At 46.9% G+C, this 25,197-nt stretch overlaps 1 protein-coding gene across 3 annotated transcripts in view; it reads right to left on the bottom strand.

The window, feature by feature from the left end:
• The window catches only part of dscaml1 (Down syndrome cell adhesion molecule like 1), a 692,721-nt gene that overhangs the window by 234,401 nt on the left and 433,123 nt on the right, over positions 1-25,197 (bottom strand). For 2 of the 3 annotated variants that reach the window (XM_072486516.1, XM_072486518.1), the window contains exons 8-11: positions 20,024-20,296; positions 3,967-4,245; positions 2,994-3,113; positions 254-430 (exon numbers count right to left, since the gene is read on the bottom strand). In XM_072486516.1, the coding sequence (XP_072342617.1) occupies positions 254-430; positions 2,994-3,113; positions 3,967-4,245; positions 20,024-20,296 (849 nt within the window). Of the gene's footprint in view, positions 1-253; positions 431-2,993; positions 3,114-3,966; positions 4,246-20,023; positions 20,297-25,197 lie in introns of those variants that run through there. The other variant, XM_072486519.1, reaches the window with a different exon arrangement.

The raw sequence follows: 25,197 nt of genomic DNA, 5'->3' as shown, positions 1-25,197 counted from the left end.
GTGTTGAACAACAATCTGTATAGACTTTCAAACAGACATTCCCGTTCAATGTATGGATTCAATGTATGGATTTCATTCCACATATGGATTAAACTTTTGGATTTTGTTCAACATATGGATTCAGCGTATGAATTTCATTCCGCATATGGATTCAACATATGGATTTCATTCAACATATGTGTTCGCCGCAGGATATCAATTTGGCTTTTCTGAAAACATGGTCTAAAACTCAAACGCAAATTAAGGTACTTACTCTTTACTGTAAGAAACATGGACTTGCTGATGTCTGTGCCCACACCATTGCTTGCCTGGCAAAGGTAGTACCCAATGTCTTCTTCCAAGACATGACGAATCAACAAGGAACCGTTTGCCAGAATCTGGATTCGACCTGTCAGCGGTACTGGGTGATACTGCTGAGGATTCCCGCTTCCTACAAAGGATGAAGTCAGAGAAGAGTCAGAGGGTCAGTGAGAAATAATGTACACATTCACCTCACTGAGACCCAGAGGAACGTGCTTTATCATGAAGGTGCTCCGGTGAGTATTACACGTCACCGCCGCTGGAACACATGTGAAGAGCTATTAAAAAGTAGCAGCTTTTTCCTTTTTGAAAATTTTCCATAAACAAAGTACATCACAGGATCTGGATCCTCCACTGTTCCTTCAACATACAATGACAACAGCAACACAAGCAAGCCTGTCGGAATTTTACCACAACAAACATTAGTTTGGGCGGCACGGTGGCGTAGTGATTAGCATTGCTTCCTCACGGCACTAAGGACCCACGATTGATTCCCAGCCCCGGGTCACTGTCCGTGTGGAGTTTGCACATTCTCCCCGTGTCTGGGTGGGTCTCACCCTCACAACCAAAAGATGTCCAGGGTAGGTGGATTGGCCACGCTAAATTGTCTCTTAATTGGAAAAAAAGTGAATTGGGTACTTTAAATTAAAAAAGAACATGAGTTTACCCCTGTTTTAAAATCGTAGATTGATGATGCTCTTTCCAAGTATATGCATGACTTGAATTGGTTATTACCTTTGACTGTAGTGTGTTATTTAATATGTTTATTCAGAATTTTTGGAAATGTACGTCCCATTTGTATTTGCGATAATCTCAATCCAGACCCATGTTTATAAAACCTAGTGAAGGTTTATGAGAGTGAATGTAACAGAGTGGCAGGGGAAAGGTGTTCACAGTGTTTCTCTGCTGATTTATCATTCCTTTAGTCTTAGCCATTGTGGAATTGGGTTTGTGGAGTGGCCTCGTAATTTATGTCAGATTAGTAACTCTGATCATAGGGTGGTTATTTTCTTGCGAGAACCTTGGCTGGTCCGAAACACTGGTCTGGTGGTATCTAGGAACATTCTTCTGTGGCTTTAGCTGAAGCTGGCAAATGTAACACATAACTACTGCGGTCAGTGAAGAGAGATGCCTATACTCCAGTGTACAAGGACTAAACATGGAGCTGGCAAAGAATCCTTTCATAAGAACATAAGAACATAAGAACGAGGAGCAGGAGTAGGCCATCTGGCCCCTCGAGCTTGCTCCACCATTCAATGGGATCATGGCTGATCTTTTGTGGACTCAGCTCCACTTTCCGGCCCGAACACCATAACCCTTAATCCCTTTATTCTTCAAAAAACTATCTATCTTTATCTTAAAAACATTTAATGAAGGAGCCTCTACTGCTTCACTGGGCAAGGAATTCCATAGATTTCATGTTAATCAATGACAAAACATGGCCACAGTGTGTGGCACTTTTACCACACAGTCAGTCATGGATGGTCATTCGTTGAAAGAACTTTAAATGAAGCTACTGCATATTGATCCCTTGTTATATCGTCAAATCAGCATTTCCACTGAGGCTAAAAATGTGATTTTTCCTTGATTCCTTTTCAATGGTTTTGAGATGTTTAAAGGTGATTAAAGAATTGTACATCAGTATGAGTCAATATCTTCAGATGCTGTGAAATTAATTGAGGGAACAAAAATAACTGTATCGGAAACCAGAATTGCATTTAGAATCATGGAATCATAGAATCCCCACAGTGCAGAAGGATGCCATTCAGCCCATTGTGTCTGCACCGGCCCTCTGAAAGAGTACTTCACCCAAGCTCACTCCCCAGCCCTATCCCATTAACCCCTTAATCTAACCTACACATTTTTTTTTGGCGACTAAGGGGCAATTTAGTACGGGCAATCCAGCTAACCTGCACACCCAGAGGAAACCCACACAGACAGTCGCCTGAGGCCAGAATTGAACCCAGGTCACTGATGCTGTGAAGCAGCAGTGCTAACCACTCTGCCACCATACCGCCCCACAACAGCTTGATCCTGAAAGATGAGTGTCATGCAAATTTCCCAGCAAACCCTTTAAAAAGAAACATTGATCAAGATTGCACAGGGTCGAGTTGCCAGCTCTCTAGAAATATCTTAGAAATGCCGAGAATTAAAATGAATCTCCAGAACACCGCTGTGTGCAACCCAGAATAAAAATAAGAGACGTTAAGAAAAATAAATCTTCTTTCAATGCCTTTGATTATGAATGGTAAATATTTTGAAGGTGGGTATAAACAAATAGTCAAAAATCATTCAATCGGGTAACAAAGAGTACGGATTAACCTATTGGATGTCCAGCCATGGGGCAGCCAGAGGAGGAAGTTTATTTATTTATTTTTTCTAATTAAGGGGCAATTTAGCGTAGCCAATCCACGCACCCTGCACATCTTTGGGTTGTGGGGGTGAGACCTACGCAGAGAATGGAGAAACTCCACACAGTGACCAGGGGCCGGGATCGCACCCGGGTCCTCGGCGCCGTGAGGCACCAGTGCTAACCACTGTGCCATTGTGGCACAGTGAACCTTCTTCAACAGGACCAATTAAAGCTTACAATCCATCGAATGTTACATTTTAGCGACCATCTGGATTGCAGTGTTACTAACTAGCACCGCGACTGGGGAAACAATGAGGGCAAACAACAGCCGGGTCGTAACCTTTTGCGTGTTTCCACATGACCTTCGGAGGAGGATATCCGTCCACTGAGCAGTTAAGAACTCCGGCTTTTCCATAGATGCCATCCTGGTTATTGGGTTGAACGACAAAACGAGGAGGCACTGGAAAATAGAAAACAGTTGTAATAATTGAGTCGATGAACACAATAGGGTTAATCAGAAAAAAGTGGGGTGTGTTGCAGTGGCAAAGGTGAGCTTAAATGCTCAAAATGGTTCCTTTGACCATTTTTAATGGGCAACTATTTTTCCGAGGCAGAGCACATTGACAAGTGAATAATTTACCTGCAACCATACTTGAGAAACACTGGTGCCCGAGCATGGTAAATAAAATGGCAATATTGTACTCATACGAGTCAGAAACATGCGTGCTCAAATCTCACGGCAGGATTTGAGAATATGATTGAGATTGGCATTTCTGTGCATCGCGAAGGGAGTGCCACTCTGTCAGAGGTGCTATCTCTTCAGTGAATCATCAAAATTGAGTCTCTGTCTGCCCTTGCCGGTGGGGGGTACAGGATCCCATGACATGATGCAAAGGTGAGCACAGGTGCGATTCTGGCCAATATTTATCACTTGACCAACAGCTGACACCAAGAGATTGCATTTATACATCACCTTGTTGTATTCTCAGGTGCACAGCTACCACTGAAGTGTAATTACTGTTGCATTATGGGCAAAGGTGGCAGCCAATTTATACATAGCAAGATTCCACAAACACCTATTTTGCAAACGGTGCGTCAGTGGAATATTTTTGACGAAAGACTGAAAAGTCACCTCAACAATTACCCAATGAAAATGAATTAAGTAGACCCTGCCATCCCAACTGTGTGGCTCCAAATTTTTGAAAGTTGCACAAGAACCCGCATTAAAAGACACTTAGGTCATCTGATAAGAACAAAAGGACGTAAGGATTATTAAAAAAAGACATTTAATAAGTGTCTTGGGAGCTTCTCACCTCGGACAATGAGTCGTCGCTCTCTCATGACCGTTGCGGCCTCGTTGCTGGCAATGCACGTGTAATTCCCGTTGTGTTTCAGAGACACGCTGGAGATCTGCAAGGAGCTCATGAATTCTTTGGTTTCGATGGTGACCCCCGACCCGGAGAGAATCAGCTGACCGTCCTTTCTCCAGGTGATACGTATGGGCATATCACCTGATGACACCACGCAGGGGATGTAGAGAAGCTGGCCTATCGACGCTGGCGGAAACTCAAACGGCTGGATTAAGGGAGGAACTGGAAAGAAAGAAGCCTAATGAACACAGAACATAGAACATACAGTGCAGAAGGGGCCATTCGGCCCATCGAGTCTGCACCGACCCACTTAAGCCCTCACTTCCACCCTATCCCCATAACACAGTAACCCCACCTAACCTTTTTGGTCACTAATCGCAATTTATCATGGCCTAATCTGCACGTCTTTGGACTGCGGGAGGAAACCGGAGCACCCGGAGGGAGCTCACACAGACAAGGGGAGAATGTGCAGACTCCGCACAGACAGTGACCCAGCAGGGAATCAAACCTAGGAACCAGGCACTGTGAAGCCACAGTGCTAGCCACTTGTGCTACCGTGCTGCCGTGCAGTGTCAAATTTTGAACTGGTCGGTAGATTTAACAATGGACATTTAATTTCAGTCAGTACCTCAATCCCTGCGCCTTCATCAATTTAACTTTTTTTAAGGATCAGATTTGACATAAGTGTTGACAATGACCATATTTTGAGATGAGGAACGAGCTCTTCGCTGGGACTTGGAAGGCTGGCCTTTCAGAAATCCATATTTGATTCTAAGATAGATTGGGAGTAAGGGGGCTGAGGAAAATGCGTTGGGGGAACTTGCATTAGAAACCTCTCACTTCCATTGACCAACAACATAAAATTGCCCCAATATTTTGCGTCTGTTGATACTGATTAAAAATTTTAGTCAAGAGCACCCGGGATTTTGGCATTGATGATTCTACTGTTCTCAAACAAGGAGTTCTGGGTTGCAGAAAAAAGTCAGAGAGACTTTAATTTCTCTGATGCTAGGCTGCCTTACCACAGATTGTTTCACAATGTTTTTGCTGGAAAACTGCAGAAAAGTATCAAGGGCTCATGGCCACGCTAATGGTGGAAGATGTCATTGTCAAGAGGCACATGGGGGTATCTAAAGAACTGCGTTCAGGGGATAATGCCACAACAGGGGTATAAAAAGAAGGAAATCCACGCCACGATTTGCTGTTTTCCCAACCCACTTGTTTACGCTTCCTGCCTTCTCATCGTGCCCAGCCCCTATACTGTAATGAGCAAAATTAGCGAGGCCACCAGATTGTTTGGCGTGTCGCACTTTGCAGCATTCAACCCCCTCTCCTCCAGGTGCATAAAACTTAGCAAATGCTCAATTTTCAAAATACCTCTGCCCCCATTCTACAGATTTCAACTTAAACAATCTCAGAGTCACAGTGACTGCCACAGATCTGTGTAAATGGGAAGATTCTTCCAGTGCACCTGCAAAAATGTGATCAATCCACCAATCTAGGAGTCCTACGTCCTCTGGGGAAATCAAGGACAGTGGACACCAGCAATAAAGTTACCACAGGTCAATAAGATGCTCCTAAATAATCTTACAGCAGGTTTTTAAAAAAAGGTATCCTCAAGGCATTAATACTAAAATTCTCATCCTGGTTTTCAAATCTCGCCATAGTCTCACACGTCTCTCTATCTCCATAACCCCCTCCAGTCCTACTACCCTCCGGGATCTTTATGCTCCTCCAGTTCTACCCTCCTGCTTATCCATCATCAGCAGTCACGCCTTCAGCTTCCTCTGCCCCAAGTTCTGAAATTCTGTTCCTAAACCTCTCCAGTTCTACAACTCTCCTCCTTTTTCCTCAAAGCACACTCCGTCTATCCCGATATCACTCTACCTGGCTCAGTGTCAAATTTTGGTTTGATAACCCTCCGATGAAGCTCCTTGGAATTGTTTACAACATTGGAATGCTTTGCAAATGCAAGTCGCTGTCAGAAATTTTAATCGTTTAATATTCAGGGGTAATTTGTACGACTCTGGGAAGGTGGTCATTGGAAGCAAACCTGCCTGTGGTAAGACACAAAGTACAACCATTTCAGGTGCAGAAACCTTTCTATTGACTTCACCAGAATATTAAAAGTAAACATCAAGATAGATGAGAGCCCAAAGGTTATAAGAGAATTGTCCTAAAGGGTTTATCTTTAGAAATAAACACAAATGTAATTCACTTCTAATGTCATTGGATCCATTGGGCTGGGTTGTCAGCGGTCTCCAGGAATTGAACATTAATCCCCAGGATGCAACTGGAAGCAACCAAGGGGAAAGATCTGAGGTGCGTTGAACAACACTGCATCATTTTTTCATCTGATCAGATTTATTAGTTATAAAATAATGGCATTGGGTGAAACAAAACAGTTTTACGAACAGTAAAGACGAATCCAGGTGGGTAACAAAGAGACTGATGTCTTTCCCATTGGTGGAGAGCAGGCTAGGCAGGACAGGAGCGGCACGTGATGCAGTGGTTAGCACTGGGACTACAGCGCTGAGGACCCGGGTTCGAATCCCAGCCCTGGATCACTATCCGTGTGGAGTTTGCACATTCTCCCCGTGTCTGCGTGGGTTTCACCCCCCCACAACGCAAAAGATGCGCAGGTTAGGTGGATTGGAAATGCTAAATTGCCCCTTAATTGGGAAAAAAAAATAATTGGGTACTCTAAATTTATAAAAAAATAAAAAGGATAGGCAGGACAATGTCAGGAGAGTGAGGATTGGCTCTTTCAAGATGTTACGAACTGAAGCCTCCAGACACACACTCGACGAGGGTTGGCGACCATAGTGGGGGCAGTGGTTCAAGGGCGGTCCATGAATTTTAGCCTAGGCTGACAGGAGAGCTGGGCCTAGGCACTTTGGGTAAAATCTGCCAGTGCAGATGAACGACTAAGGTAAAATTTAGGGGCAAAATTCTCCGTCTCGCGATGCCGCACATGTGCCCGGCCAGGACAGTAGTGGGTAGTGATTTGGTGCCAATTCCGTGGACTCGGGGTGTCCCCCTCGGGTTTGGGGTAGCCTGGTTCAGACCACCATTGCTGCAGTCTGTCTTTTAAACCCACCCCTTTGGTGCTACTTACAGGTTCCTGGCTGCTCACACTGCCGAGTGCTGCCTGTGTCCTTTAAATACTCAGAAGGCCTCTGGTCATCTGGGAGCCCACCCAGGCCACCCCTCTGAACAACCTCATACCCCAGCTGTATCATCAAGGGCCAAGCTCAATCAGGGGCCCACCAGGTGTTGGCACTCCTCAGAAGTGCTGCCTCATTGCAGAGGAAGTAGAGGATCAGCAGGGCTCACCCAATCAGGGGACACCTGCACCACGGCCCACAGAACCTCCTTCAGTTCTCTGCTCCTCTCAGCGCAGCGGCCTTCCCAGTGACCCCACACCCTCTGGATAACTATCTGTCTCCTCCTGGCGAGACTGGCAGTGCGGACTGCCTCTGCCGCCATCGCCCAGGCAGTGTTCAGGGTGACTGAAATTCAGTAACTTTGCAGAGCCCCTGAATGCCACCTGGGTTTTGGGAACGCCAGTTTTGAAACGAGCAGTGGGTTAGCCCTGCTGCCTCACGGGGCCGAGGTCCCAGGTTTGATCCCAGCTCTGGGATACTGTCCGTGTGGAGCTTGCACATTCTCCCCGTGTCTGCGTGAGTTTCGCCACCGCAACCCAAAGATGTGCAGGGTGGGTGGATTGGCCACGCTAAATTGCCCCTTAATTGGAAAAAATGAATTGGGTACTCTAAATTTTAAAACAAAGTTTTGAAATCCTGTGCCTCACTTTAACACGCACTCCCACATAAACAGGGGTGGTGTTGGTGTGGGTGGAGTAGAATAATTTGGTAATCGGTCCCTTTAACTACCAACAGCCCTATTTTAATATAATTGTTGATGAGAAGCAATTCTTTTGAACTGAAGGACACAGCAAATCAAACGCTTTGCAAGGTTTCAAAACCAAATGTGCGGGAGAGGATGCCAAACATGCTTATTTTCTTTCGGTTTTAAAGTCTGAAGCTCTCATCGGGGATCCGTGTCTACCCAATGAATTAAAGTATTACAGCTCTGCGTTTGCACAGTCAAATCCTCAAGGACACAAGCCACGCTCTCGTGAAGCATAATCAGAATTTAATCACGGCAAAGCCAAGAAACTCAGTGGTCTAGTCTGAACACAAGTCTCCCTGCATAGGACTGAATAATTAATGTGAACAAGATGCATTTTAGATGTCTCCTTGAGCACTTAAAGATGAGGTGTATTTTTTTTTTAACAGCTAGCAAAACATTCAAAAACACCGCAGCAACACGGGTGGAGATGAGCCCTGCACAGGTTACATGTTTAATATGCTGTCGACATTGTGAAGTCTTGTTTCGTATGTAGAAAAGAACTACATCTTATGTTACCATCAAACTACATTGCTTCCAGCAATTGTTTTCCCCCCTTCCCTTTGAGTGACACGGTGCATTTGTTAAAAAAAGACAAGAGGATTTCCTCCGAAGTAGCCTGGGGAATTTAATTAACTTAATTTCACCGGCGACACAGAATTCACTGAGTTTGGGCGGCACGGTGGCCCAGTGGTTAGCACTGCTGCCTCGCGGCGCTGAGGACCCGGGTTCAATCCCGGCCCCGGATCACTGTCCATGCGTGGAGTTTGCACATTCTCCCCGTGTCTGTGTGGGTCTCACCCCCACAACCCAAAGATCTGCAGGTTAGGTGGATTGGCCGCGCTAAATTGCCCCTCCATTGGAAAAAAAATGAATTGGTCACTGAGTCCGCAGCTGCCACGCCGAGTTCCCGACGGTGAGACCATGAGAGACCGAAGTGGTTGGGAACTCGGCCGATTGGGGGTGGAGCATCAGGGGGCGGCTTCAGGCAATGTCCTGAGGCCATCGATATTTGAACTCCTGGAGTACGCCACTTTGGAAGATGTGGAGCATCGCAAAAGCGGCGCCGCCCTCGATTTGATCAGGAACTCGGATTCTCCGACCATTCGCCAAAGGCGATTTCGGCGTCAGCAACCTGGAGAATCCAGCCCCATATTTTTACTATTTCTTATCTCTACCCAAATTAGTTCTACATCTTGACCTTAGAGCTCAGAGCCTCTCTCACTAATCCTACAATCCTTTCAGTGAAAATATCTGTCCTAAACCTCCCTCCTAAAGGACCTCATTCTAAAGCCTAACCATTTTCCAGGGAGATTTCAGAAGGTCACTCCATCATTTTATCCACAATTTGATGGTTTTTTTCAGTGTCAAAAACTAACTTTAAGACCAAGAGACACTTAAGTCCTTCAGTGTTTTAAAAATCAAGATGGTGGTTGACCTACTTGATGGTGACATTCTCAGTGCAAGAAATGTTTCATTCATAACCTGCTGTTGTTATGCCTTCCCCTATAATCTGCATCCCCCCCCCCTTCCCCCCCCCCCCCCCCCCCCCTCCCCACCCATCCCCTGGTTACATTTCACTGAAGGAGTTGTGACAGGCCCCTGGCCAGAATTTTCCAGCAGTTCCCGCCATCAAGATCTTCCGGTCTCGCCAACGGCAAACTCCCGCTATGGGTTCTCCGGCGGTAAGGGCACACACAACGGGAAACCCTGTTGACAGCGGCGGGACCAGACGGTCTGCGTGCCGGTCAATGTTGGGCCACCTCCGCCGCCACGAGGGGCAGGGAAAATCCCACCGGGTCTCCCGGCTTTCACCGGCCACGCTGCGCCGGAAAAGCTGCTCGCTTTGAGTCTTCATTGATCCTCCGAATGAGCACCATACTGAGGCCCACTCCCCCACCCTGTAACCCCGCAACTCCAATTCTGCATCTGGTGTAGGGCTGGTTTAGCTCACTGGGCTAAATCGCTGGCTTTTAAAGCAGACCAAGGCAGGCCAGCAGCACGGTTCAATTCCCGTACCAGCCTCCCCGAACAGGCGCCGGAATGTGGCGACTAGGGGCTTTTCACAGTAACTTCATTGAAGCCTACTTGTGACAATAAGCGATTTTCATTTCATTTCAATTCACCGTTGGACACTGAGGGGCAATTTAGTATGTCCAGTCCACCTAACCGGCACATCCTTGGACTGCGGGAGGAAACCGGAGCACCCGGAGGAAACCCACGCAGGCACGGGGAGAAGGTGCAAAATCCACACAGACTGTCACCCGAGGCCGGAATTGAACCTGGGTTCTTGGCACTGTGAGGCAACAGTGCTAATCACTGTGCCACCTAAATCTAAACATCTGGTAACCAGAAGTCTACCGAAAGTCATCAGCCTTCCTTAATTCATACATTTTGCATTTGTTTGTATTGTTTCCCATCAATGACAGTTGAGCAGTATAGTTTAATGGCAGGATCAGCGTCTGTGCGTTTTGCGAATGGTGCCAACTTGAAGCACAAAGGAACGAAGGGGTGATTCAGGCTTTTTAAGGGAAAATGTATTTTATCTTTCCGACGATTCCTCCTCCCTTCCTCTACCAAAGGTCTCATTTAATTCCATAGGGACCAGATGCCCCCTAGTCATGGCTGCTATTCGTGAATGAGTCTTGTTAGGGAGAAACAGCAAAGTATTTGACTGTGGGAACATCATAACCCAGCCTTGTCTCCTGAACCCACTAATTACAGAGGGTCAGAATATTACTGTCAGGGGCCACAATATAAATGTCAAGCGTCAGAATATTAATGTCAGGGGTCATAGTATTAATGTCAGGGGTCAGAATATTAATGTCAGGGGTCATAGTATTAATGTTAGGGGTCAGAGTATTATTGTCAAGGTCAGAGTTTTAATGTCAGGGGTCAGAGTATTAATGTCAGGGGTCCGAGTATCAATGTCAGGGGTCAGAGTATCACCATTGGGGGTCAGAGTATTACTGTCAGGGTCAGAGTATTAATGTCAGGGGTCAGAGTATCACCATCAGGGGTCAGAATATTAATGTCAGGGGTCATAGTATTACTTACTGTCAGGGTAATCGATTTGTTTATGCCAACTTCCTTAGCCCTAACGATATTAAAGAGGTACAGGAACATTGGAAACGTATAGCCCATCATATATCTGCTGATGTGTGCTGATGCATCAGCTAGCACCATTTTCCAGAATCATAGCTACAGAAGAAGCACTTCCTATACAGCACAGTATCACTGAGTTGGGTTAACCTGAAGAGAACAGTTCAAGGGTGATCCAGGTTTTGGGCCAGACAAGTATATAAATATCAATTTTTTAATTTCCACAGATTAGTGAACCACCTTCAGTACCTTTTCCAAGTCACCATCCTTCATGTGGGAGCCTAGGCAGTGACTATTTGACTGAGGATTTTACAGCAGAGGCTACTTTGGTATTGAGGATTGGGAAACTTGTTCCATTTTCTTGTTAACCCAGGAATACTGAGGCCAGTTGTGCCTGGGCTGAGTTCAACCAATGCAGCATGGCTCATGATTGCTACTTGGGGCCCTCCGGGCTGGGTGACTGAACTACCCCAAGCGGAAAGATCAGAGAGAATCTATTGAGTCTCTTGTAACATCAGTGTTGCCCTGAACTATAAGGCGTTCCCGAGGTTTTTCCATGTTAAAAAAAACACAGGCAATAGGAATTCATTAACCAATTTATGATTTCTTAGTACCTGCTATTGGTTTTGAAATTGGCAATAAATGGGTGTTTAAATGAAGGCTGCCTGTCCAATCAAGGACTTGTGGGAGATTCATTTTGGAAATGGCTGCTCCTTCAACTGCAGCGTTTTATTAAAAGCCTAATCCAAAAAACATTTAAGATTCAGTATCCTTGTCCGCTTCTCTGTGGATTCGATAGAAGACTATTCTACAATATTTGTAAACTTTGTCTCGCAAATGTATTATAAATCAATGGCAGCTTTCACCCCTATTTCCCTAAGCAAAATCCTCAGTTGAATGACACTCAGAGTTACAGATGAGAAAATGGGCTACAATCCCCATTCCTGACTGCTTTTAAACAGGTGCTGTCAGAAGTACTCAGGTGCATTCAGGATTTGGAATGTCAACACCCACTGTCCCCACACGCTCACTTAAAGGCAGGAAATCCTAGAAGGACTCAGCAGGTCAGGAAGCCTCCGTAACTGGCGCGATTCTCCGGTCTTGTCCGTGGCGGGAGCCGTGGCGAGCGAGAACGGGAAGTTTGGAGTTCCGGCCAAAAGTCCGTTCGTTTTTCAGCGGCACCGGGACGTCCCAGCCCGGAACGAGGATGGAGGATTTCAGCCAATGGTTCAGGTCGATGACCCTTCACCAGAGCCGAACATCCACATAAAGGATGGGAAAGGTACAGAAAGATGGCTCTGTGACTTGGAGAAATAATGAACCATTACTTCCTGAAACCCCCGGCGCTTCTCCATGTCTCCTTCTCCTCCTTTAAGATCCTCCTTAAAACCCAGCCCATGGACCGAGACTTTGGTCAGTCCTCCCAATCCCTCTCTTCTTGGCTCAGTATCTGTGGTAGCGTGGCCCCATGAAGGGGGCAATCTTTCATGGGTCACGTGGCCCACTCGGGGCCTGTTGCACAGGGCGCACAAACACTGGCCAAAGGGGAAAAAGCAGGAGCCCGGGCAGTGTGGACTTTGAAGTCAAGGAATAAAGACCTGCATGAGATACGTCTGTGCCTGGATATAGTTAAACATCATTCTCATATCTAGTAAACCTCTTTGTTATACAATAAGCCTCCTCAGTGATACCTTACGCTATTACATTGGCAATGAGAGTAAATCGGACAATGATCGCAAGTCTCAAAATTCATGGGGAACGGGTTCCATCAGAAATCTCTATAAACAGGAAAGACGAGATTGGCAGAAAAACAGTGAGTGAGGAACAATGCATGTGATAGGGAAACCATTGGGCCGATGATTGGAGTCAATATATCGAGAGCCTCCCGTACCTTTTTAAGGCAAATGAGATCACGGGGGAAGATAAGCAAAAGTTTTTTTTGATGATGGTTTGTGAGCACCAGACCAAAAACTTCATCAGGAATTTAATGTCCCCGGAGGCCGCAGACACAAAATCGTTTGACTAACTAAAGATGCTTGTGAAAGAACGCTTCAACCACAGACCCTGCATTATACTGCAGGTCTATAATTGTCATTTTGAAAGGCTTCACATATTGGCAGAATACAAATTTGGCTCGGCGTTAAGCGACACGCTCGGCGACCGTCTGGTTTGCGGCATCCACAATGTCAATGTACAAAGGAAATTGTTAGCTGAAATGAGAATTACCCTGGATAAAGCAATAGAAATAGCTCAAGCCACAGAATGCACTGAGAGAAGCGCTTCTGAGCTACAGTGCGTGCAGGTAGGTGAGGTGAATCAACCATGCAGTGGAATGGCTGTTAGGCAAGCCCGCCACCCCCCCGTGATTGACAGGCACAGAGGAGGTTGAACAAATATCCCAGGAGCGGAATTGAGGTCAGAGGCAAGGAAGAAAAGTGGGCGTTAGTCCAGGAATTTTGATGAGTGTTACAGACGCGGGGGAGAGACCCCCCTCCCGACCCCCCGCCCCCCCATCCACCACCACCACCATCAAGAAATGTGCCGTTGCAGAGATTTTGTGTGCTTCAAGTGGAATAGGATGGGCCATGTTCAGGCACATTGCTACGCCAGCATCCCCCTTTTAAACAAAAACACACAATGTATAAAGTAGACAAAATACCACAGAAGAATCCGAGATATACAGATTAAATATGGGTAAAGTAAACAATGTGGTTCCCACAGAAATAGGTCTTCTGGTCAATGGGGGACCATTGAGGATGGAGGTCGACACAGGGGCGTCAGCCACAGCGGTGGGTGAACAAACCTACAAGTATGTTCGAAGAGGGGTCCAACCCTTGAGTCGAAGCGGCACAACTGCAAAGTTGACAATGTATACAGGGGGAAACCTTAAAAGACTTTAGGTACCATGATGGCACCAGTGTCGTATCAACAACAGTCGGCTCATCTGCCCATGATTGCTGTGGAAGGACAAGAGCCGAGCCACATGGGCTGAGGTCGGCTACGTCAGATAAAACTAAACTGGATAGAAACTTTCACGATATTAGATGCCGGTTTCCAAGACATCCTATGCAAGTGTGAAGATATGTTTCCAAACGAGCTTGGCTGAATATGAGGCGTAAAGGCCAAAATTTACATGGACCCCGAATCCACAATGAAATTCTTCAGAGCTAGACACACCCCTCTGCTCTACATCAGAAAGTCGAGGCTGAGTTGACACACTCGGAAGAATTAGGAATCGTAAAACCGGTACAATTCTCTGAATGGGCAGCTCCTGTCGTCCCTGTCTTAAAACGTGACTGCTGTCAGAATATGCAGTTATTACAAACTAACCGTAAACCAAGCAGCCCAACTCAGCTTGGGCAGCACGATAGCACAAGTGGATAGCACTGTGGCTTCACAGCGCCAGGGTCCCAGGTTCGATTCCCCGCTGGGTCACTGTCTGTGCGGAGTCTGCACGTTCTCCCCGTGTCTGCGTGGGTTTCCTTTGGGTGCTCCGGTTTCCTCCCACAGTCCAAAGACATGCAGGTTAGGTGGATTGGCCATGATAAATTGCCCTTAGTGACCAACAAGGTAAGGAGGGGTTATTGAGTTATTGGGTTACGGGAATAGGGTGGAAGTGAGGGCTTAAGTGGGTCGGTGCAGACTCGATGGGCTGAATGGCCTCCTTCTGTACTGTATGTTCTATGTTCTAACTCGCCAATATCTGGTCCATAGAAACAGAGAAATGTAGAAAATAGGAGCAGGAGGAGGCCATTCAGTCCTTGAGGCCTGCTCCGCCCTTCATTATGATCATGGCTGATCACCCAACTCAATACCCTAAACCCACCTTCCCCCCATATCCTTTGATCCCCTTCACCCAAGTGCTATATCTAACTGCTTCTTGAAAACATACAATGTTTTGGTTTCAACTACTTCCTGTGGTAACAAATTCCACAGGCTCACCACTCTCTGGGTGAAGGAATTTCTCCTCATCTCTGTCCTAAATAGTCTACCCCGTACCTTCAGACTGTGACCCCTAGTTCACGACACCCCAACCATCAGGAACATCCTTCCTGCATTTACCCTGTCCAGTGCTGTTAGAATTTTATAGGTTTCTATGAGATCTCCATTCATTATTCTGAATTCTAGCGAATATAATCCCATCCGAACCAATCTCTCCTCATACGTCAGTCCCGCCATCCCAGGAATCAGTCTGGTAAACCCTCACTGCACTCTCAAGAGAGCAAGAGCATCCTTCCTCAGATAAGGAGACCAAAACTGCACACAATATACCAGGTGTGATCTCACCAAGGCCCTGTATAATTGCAGCAAGACATCGCTGCTCCTGTACTCAAATCCACTCGCAATGAAGGCCAACATACCATTTGCCTGTTTTACCGCCTGTGCATCTACATGCTTACCTTCAGTGACTGGTGTCCGAGGACACCCGGGTCTCGTTGCAAATTACCCTCTCCTAATTTATGGCCATTCAGGTAATAGTCTTCCTTCCCCTTATAGCTATCAAAGTGGAGAACCTCTCATTTATCCAAATTACACTGTATCTGCCATTTATTTACCCACTCACTCAACTTGTCCAATTCACACTGAAGGACCTTTGCATCCTCGCTCACAACTCACCCTCCCACCCAATTTTGTGTCATCTGCAAATTTGGAAATTTTACATTTTGCTTCCTGATCTAAATCATTAATATATTCTGTGAATAGCTGGGGTCCTAGCACTGATCCCTGTGATACCCCACTAGTCACTGCCCACCAACTGAAAAATACCCATTAATTCCTGCTCTTTGCTTCCTGCTTGGCAGCCAGAAGCCTGAAGCAAGGGAACCGGAAGGTTCAGAAGAGGCCCCTACCAAAACTCCTGAGGGGACTGGAGAGGGCACCCCACCTCCCCCTCAGTGCAGCTGTCAAGGCCTCAATGCAACCTCCTGATGTTGAGGAAGAGACTGCCTCGCTGGTGGAGGAACCCGTCAGGGAATTGAGAGTTCCACCAGGCCTACAAAGTCCCTTGACAGATTGACTTTGTGAAGAACTTCCTCCCTTGGTGTCTCTGCCCTCATTGAACAGAGTTAACTCTAAATAACTTGTGATGCACATATGTGTCGAGGGACTTATTGGTTGGGGGGGGGGGGAGGCGCGATTAAGAGAAGGTCTTTCATGGGCCACGTGACCTGATCAGGGCCTATCATGAACCCCAACCAATGGGGGAAAAGCACCGGCCCCTGGGAGCCTGGCAGTGTGGGCCCGGGAGTCAAGGAGCAAAGACCTGTATGAGACCTTCTGCGCCTGTATACGGTTAAACATCATTGTTGTTTCCAATAAACATCTTTGCTGCACAAGAAGTCTCAGTGATACCTCGCACTATTACAGTATCCATTTCCTGTACGCCTCTAGGGTCACTGAGCTCAAAGGGCTCCATAAATCCAAGCTGCTGCTGCCACGCGAAAAATACAAAGGTTGCCCAGGATAGCGCTGGAGAGGAGGTTCCCCACTCCCTAACCAAGGGAGCCACTTGTAGCAATGCTACACCAGCTGGGACTCGGGCAACTCATTAGAAGAAGGTATCAAATGTGCGATCTCCACAAACTTTAGGGCTCAGCAAAACACTACAAAGAAAATTGGTGAACCGTGAAAGGAACTTAATGCAGCAATTCTGAAGGAAAACCTTGAGTAGCATGATTCGCATCCCAAAGGAGTCACTGGAGGGCAAAAAGAGTGAAAATATGACAAATATCTTAGTATCTCGACTACAGCTGTAACATCTGTAATCTCAAACCTCCATATCTTTATCTCTCTCTCTAATATTCCTCAATATCTTGCTCTATATATTCACTGGTAAATACGTTTAATTAAATTGAAAGGTTTCCTTGTTTAAATTCTGTCTGCTAGCCGATACCACGGAACATCAAAGCCTGAAGGGAAGATTTGCTGCCTCTGAACAAATTAAATTCAAGTCTCACATATGCCAGAGAGTGAAAGGATGATTGGCGCAGAGTAATGGTGGCAGTGCCAAAGCTTGGAACAGTTTATCACAGTGATTGCTGCGCAGACTGCCTGCCTGCTGCAGTTTCCTCGATTGAAAGCGTCACTTCGGTCAACGGCTGACAGAATTCTGGCAGCACATTGCGGCACCTAGGTGCCAAAAGCTGTACTGGAGTTGACTGTAAGCTCCGATAGCCACCAAGGCTGGGCTGATGGCTGCTCTGGGGGAGCCTGCGTGGTCTACTGAACCTGCCGCAGCTCAGGCTTCCTTCAGAGGATGGCTTGAAGGCGCAGGCTCCCAGGCTCGAGTGTGTTCCGCTATCACATGCTTGTTCATCAAACACAACTGGCAGCGACAGTGGCATTTCTGCTGTGGCAGTTCTGCACTCTCTGCCCACCTGAATTATGGACAGTCTGCTCCAACACATTCTGACAGGAATTCATAGAATCACAAGGAGTCATTTGCATTCCTTCGATTATAATTTATAATTGTAATTTGTATTATAATGCACCTTCTCAGGCCACTGCCTGCCCCTGTAGCTAAAGCAGCAGAGATTGCCATGCCAGAACAGAATTCCTGAGACGCACCGGGCCACGTCCAACAGAGTTGACCACCAAGGCATGAACCACCGTCTCACAACGCGGAAGGCTGCCAAGGCAGAAGGTGCGGTATAATTCAGAATACCTGTGTAATACTACAAACTCCTGTCAGAACCTGTTAGATTAACCTTGATCCAGGTGGGTTTTACTGATGGGAGTTATCCTCCATGACATTCCGATAACTCTTGGAAAGTCATCTCTCCTCTTCAATGTGTAAACTACAATAAGTAACATAGTATAAGTTTATTTGAATTTCTGTTGTAGACAAATGAGTCCTACATCACACATAGCTAAAGAGCCAGAAGATGCCACAAAGATTTAAACAAATTTCTTATTCCATTCAATCCTACAGATCACAGAATCTTTACAGTGCAGAAGGACTCATTCAGTGCATCGAGACTGCACTGGCTCTCTGAACGAATATTCTACCTAGTTCCAATGCTACCACCCTATCCACGTAAGCCCACCTAGCCTGCACATCTTTGGACACTAAGGGTAATTTAGCTGGTCAATCCACCTAATCTGCATATCTTTGGACTGTGGGAGGAAACCCACGCAGACACGGGGAGAAAGTGCAGACTCCGCACAGACACCCAAGGCGGGAATTGAACCCAGGTCCCTGGAGGTGTGAGGCAGCAGTGCACTGTGCCATGGCACTGCAGAAGAGTTTGGTCTCCATGTAAGAGGGACCAATGTCCGCATATACATTTATGATATTTTTTGTGTTGTAGATTAATATAAACAAGGAGGAGTGAGCCATTCATCCCCCCAAGACTGTTCTGCCATTTATTAAGATCATGGCTGATCTGATATTAAGCTCAGTTTTGTATCCCACCTACCCCCAATAACCTAGCGCCCCCTTGCTTACCAAGAATCTATCCACCTCTCCCTTAAAAATATTCAAAGATTCTGATCCCATCACCATCTCAGGAAGTGAGTTCCAGAGGCTCACTGAGAGAGAAAAATTCACCTCAACTCCATTTTAAATGGCGTCACCTTATTTTTAAATTCTAGATTAGTGTCACAAGTAGGCTTACATTAACACTGCAATGAATTTACTGTGAAAATCCCCTCGTCGCTACACTGTGGCGCCTGTTCGGGATTCGCCCACAAGAGGAAACAACCGTTCTACATCCACCCCTCAGGATCTTATATATTTCAATTAAGTTCCCTCTTAGTCTTCTAAACTACAGCGGATACAAGACTAGCCAGTCCAACCTTTCCTCATGCAATACCCTGCCTATTCTAGCTATTAGTCTGGCAAACCTTCTCTGAACTGCTTCCAAAGCATTTACACATTTAATACCTGGATCTATCCATAGAATCCCTCCTGTGCAGAAGGAGGCCATTTGGCCTATTGAGTCTGTACCAACCCACTGAAAGAGTACTTTACCTCGCTTCACTCCCCCGCCCTATCCCTGTAACCCCGCACATTAATCATGGCCAACCCGCCTAACTTGAACATCTTTGGACTGTGGGAGGAAACCGGAGCACCCGGAGGAAACGCACACAGACACGGGGAGGATGTGCAAATACCACACATAGAGTCACCCAAGTCGGAATCAAACCCGGGTCCCTGGCGCTGTGAGGCATCAGGGGCGGCCGTGCCCAGGGATCATCCATGAAGGTGGGGAGAGAAGGTGGGTAAATATGTTTTTAAAAGTTAGCAGGCCATTGGCCCATGAATTCTGACCTTTGGCCAGGAGGCACAAAGCCTGGAGTTTTAATGGAGAATGTTTAGTTTGGCTCTGAATACTGGGGTAGTCGAACCTCCACTCTCTGTTATCAGCAGAAAAGCACTTGAAAATTCTAACGCTCAACAGCAGAAAGTCAGACAGGAGAAGGAGATTTTAAAGGGAAAATCGAGGAAGAGGAAGGAGAGAAGAAGGCAATGTTAATTTCATCTGACCATTCTTGTGACAGAAATAGCTTGGCACTCTTTAAGTTGCCTTTGCAATTTGTTGTGTTTATGGACCTTATATGGGGGAAGGTTGGGAGAGATTGGGATGTGGGGAGAACGGGATGGGCGGGCAGCTGGAAGAAGAAATTGGGAGTGGCGGAAAGAAGAATGGGTTAGTGGGATCGGGAAAGGATTAGGTGAGAAGTGGATGGGGGAGAGAGGTGGGGGTTCAGGGGGGGGAGAGAGGGTGGGGGAGTAGGCAATGAGGAGAGGAGGCAGAGGGAGGTGTGTAAGAGGGAGCAGTGTGTAGGGCAGAGAGGTAGGGAGGAGAGGTAGATGTTGAGCAAAGAGAGAAGGGACAGATATGGGTGGGAGAGGGGAGCAGAAGATGGAAGAGGGGGCGGAAAGAATGGTAAGTCCGGTGTGAGAGCTCCCTTCATGTATGACAGATGCTATCTCTATCGATCGGCCATACAAAGGCCTCTGGCCCTCAGCATTTAACCATACCTTTCACGGCGACGTGGACTCTCTGGCTGATGGAAAGTTGCTGTTGTACCAGGACACTGCAGACATACTCTCCCTCATCCATCCCCTTCTGCACATCCATCAGCTTCAAAGTGCCGTTCTCAAAAACCGCCTGCCTATGGTTGTCAGGAAGTAATATTGAGTCTTTGTACCATTTGATTGAGTAGTACGGATATCCAATGACCCGGCAGTTAATGAAAGTATCTCTCCCGGCGATCGCAGTGATGTTTCTCATAGAGCGGATGCTTGGGGAACCTGTGAAAAGGATTCCTGCATTAAAACACCAACAGTGACATTCTATCACAATCCATCAGCTTGCAGCTAAATGACTTCTTCTTGTAAAACCTATGTTTGAAGTGATGGTATCCCCTTTTATTCCCTTGGGATTTTAAAGCAACTATTAGGCAGCATAAGTTGCAGTCATGAAGAGAGTGAAATTCTTACAAGCAGCATCTACTGGTAAGTCTGAAATCACTTTAATTTCAGAACACAGAGCTAGGGGTTTGGAGCTGCCCCCTTTATGGCCATAGACACGTTGGTCATTAGCAGATTACCATACATCCCCGCGCGTCACAGAAAGCCAGCACTTACTGCCTGAGAAGTAAACCGTGGGCCAACCCAGATTCCTCTTGTACATCTTCAGTCCCAAAGAAGCACTGGCAGAGGCCGAAAATAGGCTGCCTGCCCCGCTCTCCCAGTTGAAACACCCGCACCAAACATCCTAAACACACTTTCGCTCCCCTCCCCACCCCTCGCCCGCCCCTAACCACCCCCCCCCCTCCACCCCCCACCCCACCCCCACCCACCCCTCCTGCCGCCAACCACCACACTGCTTCAAATGAGGCCATGGAGCATTGCAGTTCCAAAGCCTGTTGCAACATCGGATGCCAGGGCTGGTAGAGGTGACCCTGGATGGAGTTCTCCAGATAGGTCCTGAGAGCTGTAAGGTATCAAATGGAAAAAGCAAGTTACAAACAGGCCTCATTTCACACAGGACGATGAAGTAAAGAAGGAGCGAAGGCCAATTTCCATTTGTTGCTGCCATTTTGGATAAGTGTGTACTCCCTCAGAGCCATGCAATAAAAAATCTACGCAATGGGATGGGTAAAATACACTGATGTTCCCAGTTTCGCACTTAGTCCATGTAGGGAGGCCCAGGAAACAAGGTAAACCTCTCTTGTGTAGTCCCAATTAGCAGTGCATTGCACAAGTACATGGGGAACGTTATCGGCTGATCGCTCTACATGAGCGCAGAACAAATTATGGGGCGAGGTCGGAAAAATGCCAGCTCCGTAGAATGAAGCATTTGGGCGACATGGTGGCACAGTGGTTAGCACTGCTGCCTCACAGCGGCAGGGACCCGGGTTCAATTCCGGCCTTGGGCGACTGTGTGGAGTTTGCACTTGCTGCCCGTGTGTGCGTGGGTTTCCTCCGGGTGCTCCAGTTTCCTCCCCCAGTCCAAAGATGTACAGGTTAGGTGTATTGGCCGTGATAAATTGCCCCTCAGTGTCCAAGGGATGCGCAGGTTAGGTGTGGTTGTGGGGATAGGGCAGGGGAGTGGGCTTAGCTAGGGTGCTCCTGAGGGTCAGAGCAAATTCAATGGGCCGAAGAGCCTCCTCCTGCGCTGTAGTAATTCTATGGTTCTATGGAGTGGAAAATGAGCGAGGGCGACAGGACTCACTACGGTTTTCAATGAGTTGGAGTGAATAGGTCTATGTGATTATTGGAAAGAGCCTCATTAGGTACAATAAAGGAAAGTTGGACCTTCCTGGGTCCAAGTATTGCTTTGTTCGTTTGTTTCTGTAATAATCATCAAAAAAGCTTCAGGGAAATTTGGCCTGCCAGTTTATCTCAGCTGGCAGTTTGGAGCCATTAATTAGTCCATTGCAATTGAGGGATTAACTGTGCACCTCTCAGGAATGCAATTATCCTTGAAGGATCCAAGATAATGATCCCCAAACATGCTTGAAGTAATCACACTTGCCCAGTGCCACAGTCAGGGAAAAAAAAAAATCATTCAAATTTGTAAAATAAATTAAAATTAAAATTCCCGTTTAAAGGCATCAAAATGGGGTGCTGTCTCTTTAAATTTGCTTCTGGCCACAACATGACTGCACGATAAATCATGAAAGAGCGTGAGGGGAGCCAAGCGTGCAGTGTACGCTACATAAAAGAGAATTAAAAATCAAACTGATTTTTGGGGGGGGGGGGGAGTGGGGGCTTGTCAAGTTTGATTTGAGAAATACCAGGCCAATGGCTTGTGAAGTTGCTTTCAACAGCACTCACAGCCCGACGAGCAGGAGAGAGCTTTGCAAAGATGAAGGCTGCTACAGCCATTGATCAACATCCCGCCAGATGTTTAGTGTTCACCAGATGGAAGGAAGCTGTCTCATTGAGGATCTTCAAGGCAATGCAATGGTTAAAAGAAATAGTGAAAAATATCAGAATTCACATTGTTATGAAGAGATCTCTGTGGAGGAGGTGTGAGGCCACCCGGCCCTTTGTCTTATGTTCTGTGTCACTGCAACAATCTGTGGGACAAATCATGAGTACAGGACGTTTTACCTTCACGGTCTACTTGGCATCATGCCAGGAAGGCTGCCAGACACATGGAAAAATCACATTCTCATTCATTCGGGCAGAACCAAAACTGCATCTTGCAACAGGTCTTCCTATTCGGGCTGAGGATTTTTACACTGGTGAGATGCCAGCCCTAAGGATGGCCTTGTCCAAATCATCAGGCTCACAAAATTCAAACGAGGCGAATGAGAAATATAAGGGGGTCATTTTAACCCACCTTGCCCCATAGGGATGGGGCAGATCACGGGAGGGATTAAACCTTCAAACTGTTACTGCTGGCGACCAATTTAGACAGGTAGGAAATATTGATTTGTGCAAATCGGGGTCCCATCACCCAAGGGGAGAACAGAATGTGGGGCCATGGTGCAAAGAGGAGAGGTTCTGCTCTACGTGAATTATTTTAAATTTGGTAAACTCAACTATTCCATTGTGGCCTGCAGTCCCTCGACCCGAATCCACTGCAGGTCAGGCTGAGCAGAGCACAGCAGGCCTATGGCCTGTATCGTCTCCGCAGGGCACGAATTTCCCGAGGACACCAAAAGCAGGTTTTGCACAGAGAGTGGGTCTCGCACTGGTTTTAGGCAGCTGAGAGGGACGCCTCTCCCTTTTGGGTTGGGCGTCTCTCCGGCATTCTTGGGCACATTGGTGACCAAATGTGGGCCTCAATGGGCCAGTTTTACACCCATACACTGTGTGAATGCAGTGAGGTTCAATTTCTATGCCAATCTATCGCCGCTGTAGTTGTAACAAAAACTACAGGTAAACGTGCATGTAATAACGTTTGCTCACCAGCTAGGTATGAACCGACTCACGTTTACTGACAACATACTATCTAACAGAGTGTTATATTTATTTGTTAATGTAAAGAGAAAAGGGGTGGAGGTGGCCACACTCTGGAATCTTGTAAATCATGATGACATATTAAGGGTGTTGCTCATACAGGCAAAGGTGGCGACCTACCCAAAGTCCCCCAAAACACTCTGCTGACGTCACAACAAATCACGTGATGCTTAACCAGCAGGAATGCATTCCCAGACACATACCGACCATACCGTGGATTTACCGACCACCCCGCCACATGTTTTTTGACCGGGGGATTTACCGGTCCCGTGTTGTCAATGCGGTTTCCCGTTAACAGCCGGGAAATCCCGGCCATAGTCTTGCACCTTGGTGGCTGCCAGTCACCATCCGGATTCAATCTGAGGCAAAAGTCCGCGCTTGATAGGGTGAACCCTCATCTCGTCCCCTGATTGTTTTTTCTGGGTCAGGTGACCCTCTCGGCCGATCACCCTTAAAGGGGCCAGACACCACATCCGCTCTAAGTCCTTTCATAAAATGAGAACAGCAAAACCAAACAATCCTCGATAAATTTAATATTTAACCCATCCATCCACTCAACCATAGACTTTGTCTCTCTGGTGGTTTCCACTTCCTGGCGAGCGGCGTAACTCCACCGGCTTTGGTGCTTCTGCTGGGTACTTTCTGCAGGAACCGCTGCATCTGGTCTCTCCTCAGGTACTGGCAACTTGGCCTCACCCGTGCCTGTCACAGGTTGACTCAGCACTTCATTACTCAGGTAACTAACACATTTCCTGCTGGCAATACGGCTTCAACCTGTAGCACTGGCGGCTGGGGTATCTCTCACCCACCTAAGCGATCCACATGTTTCCTGACAATTCTATCTCATACATTCACTTCGTAAGACTGTGGCCTTGGCCACCAGCTTGGTCCGCTTCCCAAACATCTGACATAGACTGGTTAATCTTTTACAAACGGCATTGGTGCTTTGCCTGAATTGTGTTTCTTCTTCTGCCTGCTCTGCCTGGCCTCTACCCTCTGCGGAAAATTCAGAAACAGCAGACTTAGTTTGGTCCTAAACAGCCGGCCCATCAATGATTCAGCTGACGATGCTCCTGCCGTGGAATGCAGTGTCGATATGCCACAAGAAATTGAGACACTCTGGGGCCCAGTGCGCACCTGAATGCTTTTTAAGACCTGCCTTGAAGGTTTTGACTGCTCATTCCGCCAGTCCATTGGGTGCTGGGTGATGTGTTGCCATCCAGATGTGCTTTATACCATTCGCAGAGGTGTCTGAAATTCAGCACCCGTGAAGACTGTTCCATTAAGAACAAAGAACAAAGAACAAAGAAATGTACAGCACAGGAACAGGCCCTTCGGCCCTCCAAGCCCGTGCCGACCATACTGCCCGACTAAACTACAATCTTCTACACTTCCTGGGTCCGTATCCTTCTATTCCCATCCTATTCATATATTTGTCAAGATGCCCCTTAAATGTCCCTATCGTCCCTGCCTCCACTACCTCCTCCGGTAGTGAGTTCCAGGCACCCACTACCCTCTGCGTAAAAAACTTGCCTCGTACATCTACTCTAAACTTTGCCCCTCTCACCTTAAACCTATGCCCCCTAGTAATTGACCCCTCTACCCTGGGGAAAAGCCTCTGACTATCCACTCTGTCTATGCCCCTCATAATTTTGTATACCTCTATCAGGTCGCCCCTCAACCTCCTTCGTTCCAGTGAGAACAAACCGAGTTTATTCAATCGCTCCTCATAGCTT

The sequence above is a fragment of the Scyliorhinus torazame genome, chromosome 21, assembly GCF_047496885.1.
Source record: "Scyliorhinus torazame isolate Kashiwa2021f chromosome 21, sScyTor2.1, whole genome shotgun sequence".
NCBI classification, from domain to species: domain Eukaryota; kingdom Metazoa; phylum Chordata; class Chondrichthyes; order Carcharhiniformes; family Scyliorhinidae; genus Scyliorhinus; species Scyliorhinus torazame.
This window is presented reverse-complemented; position numbering and strand designations above follow the sequence as displayed.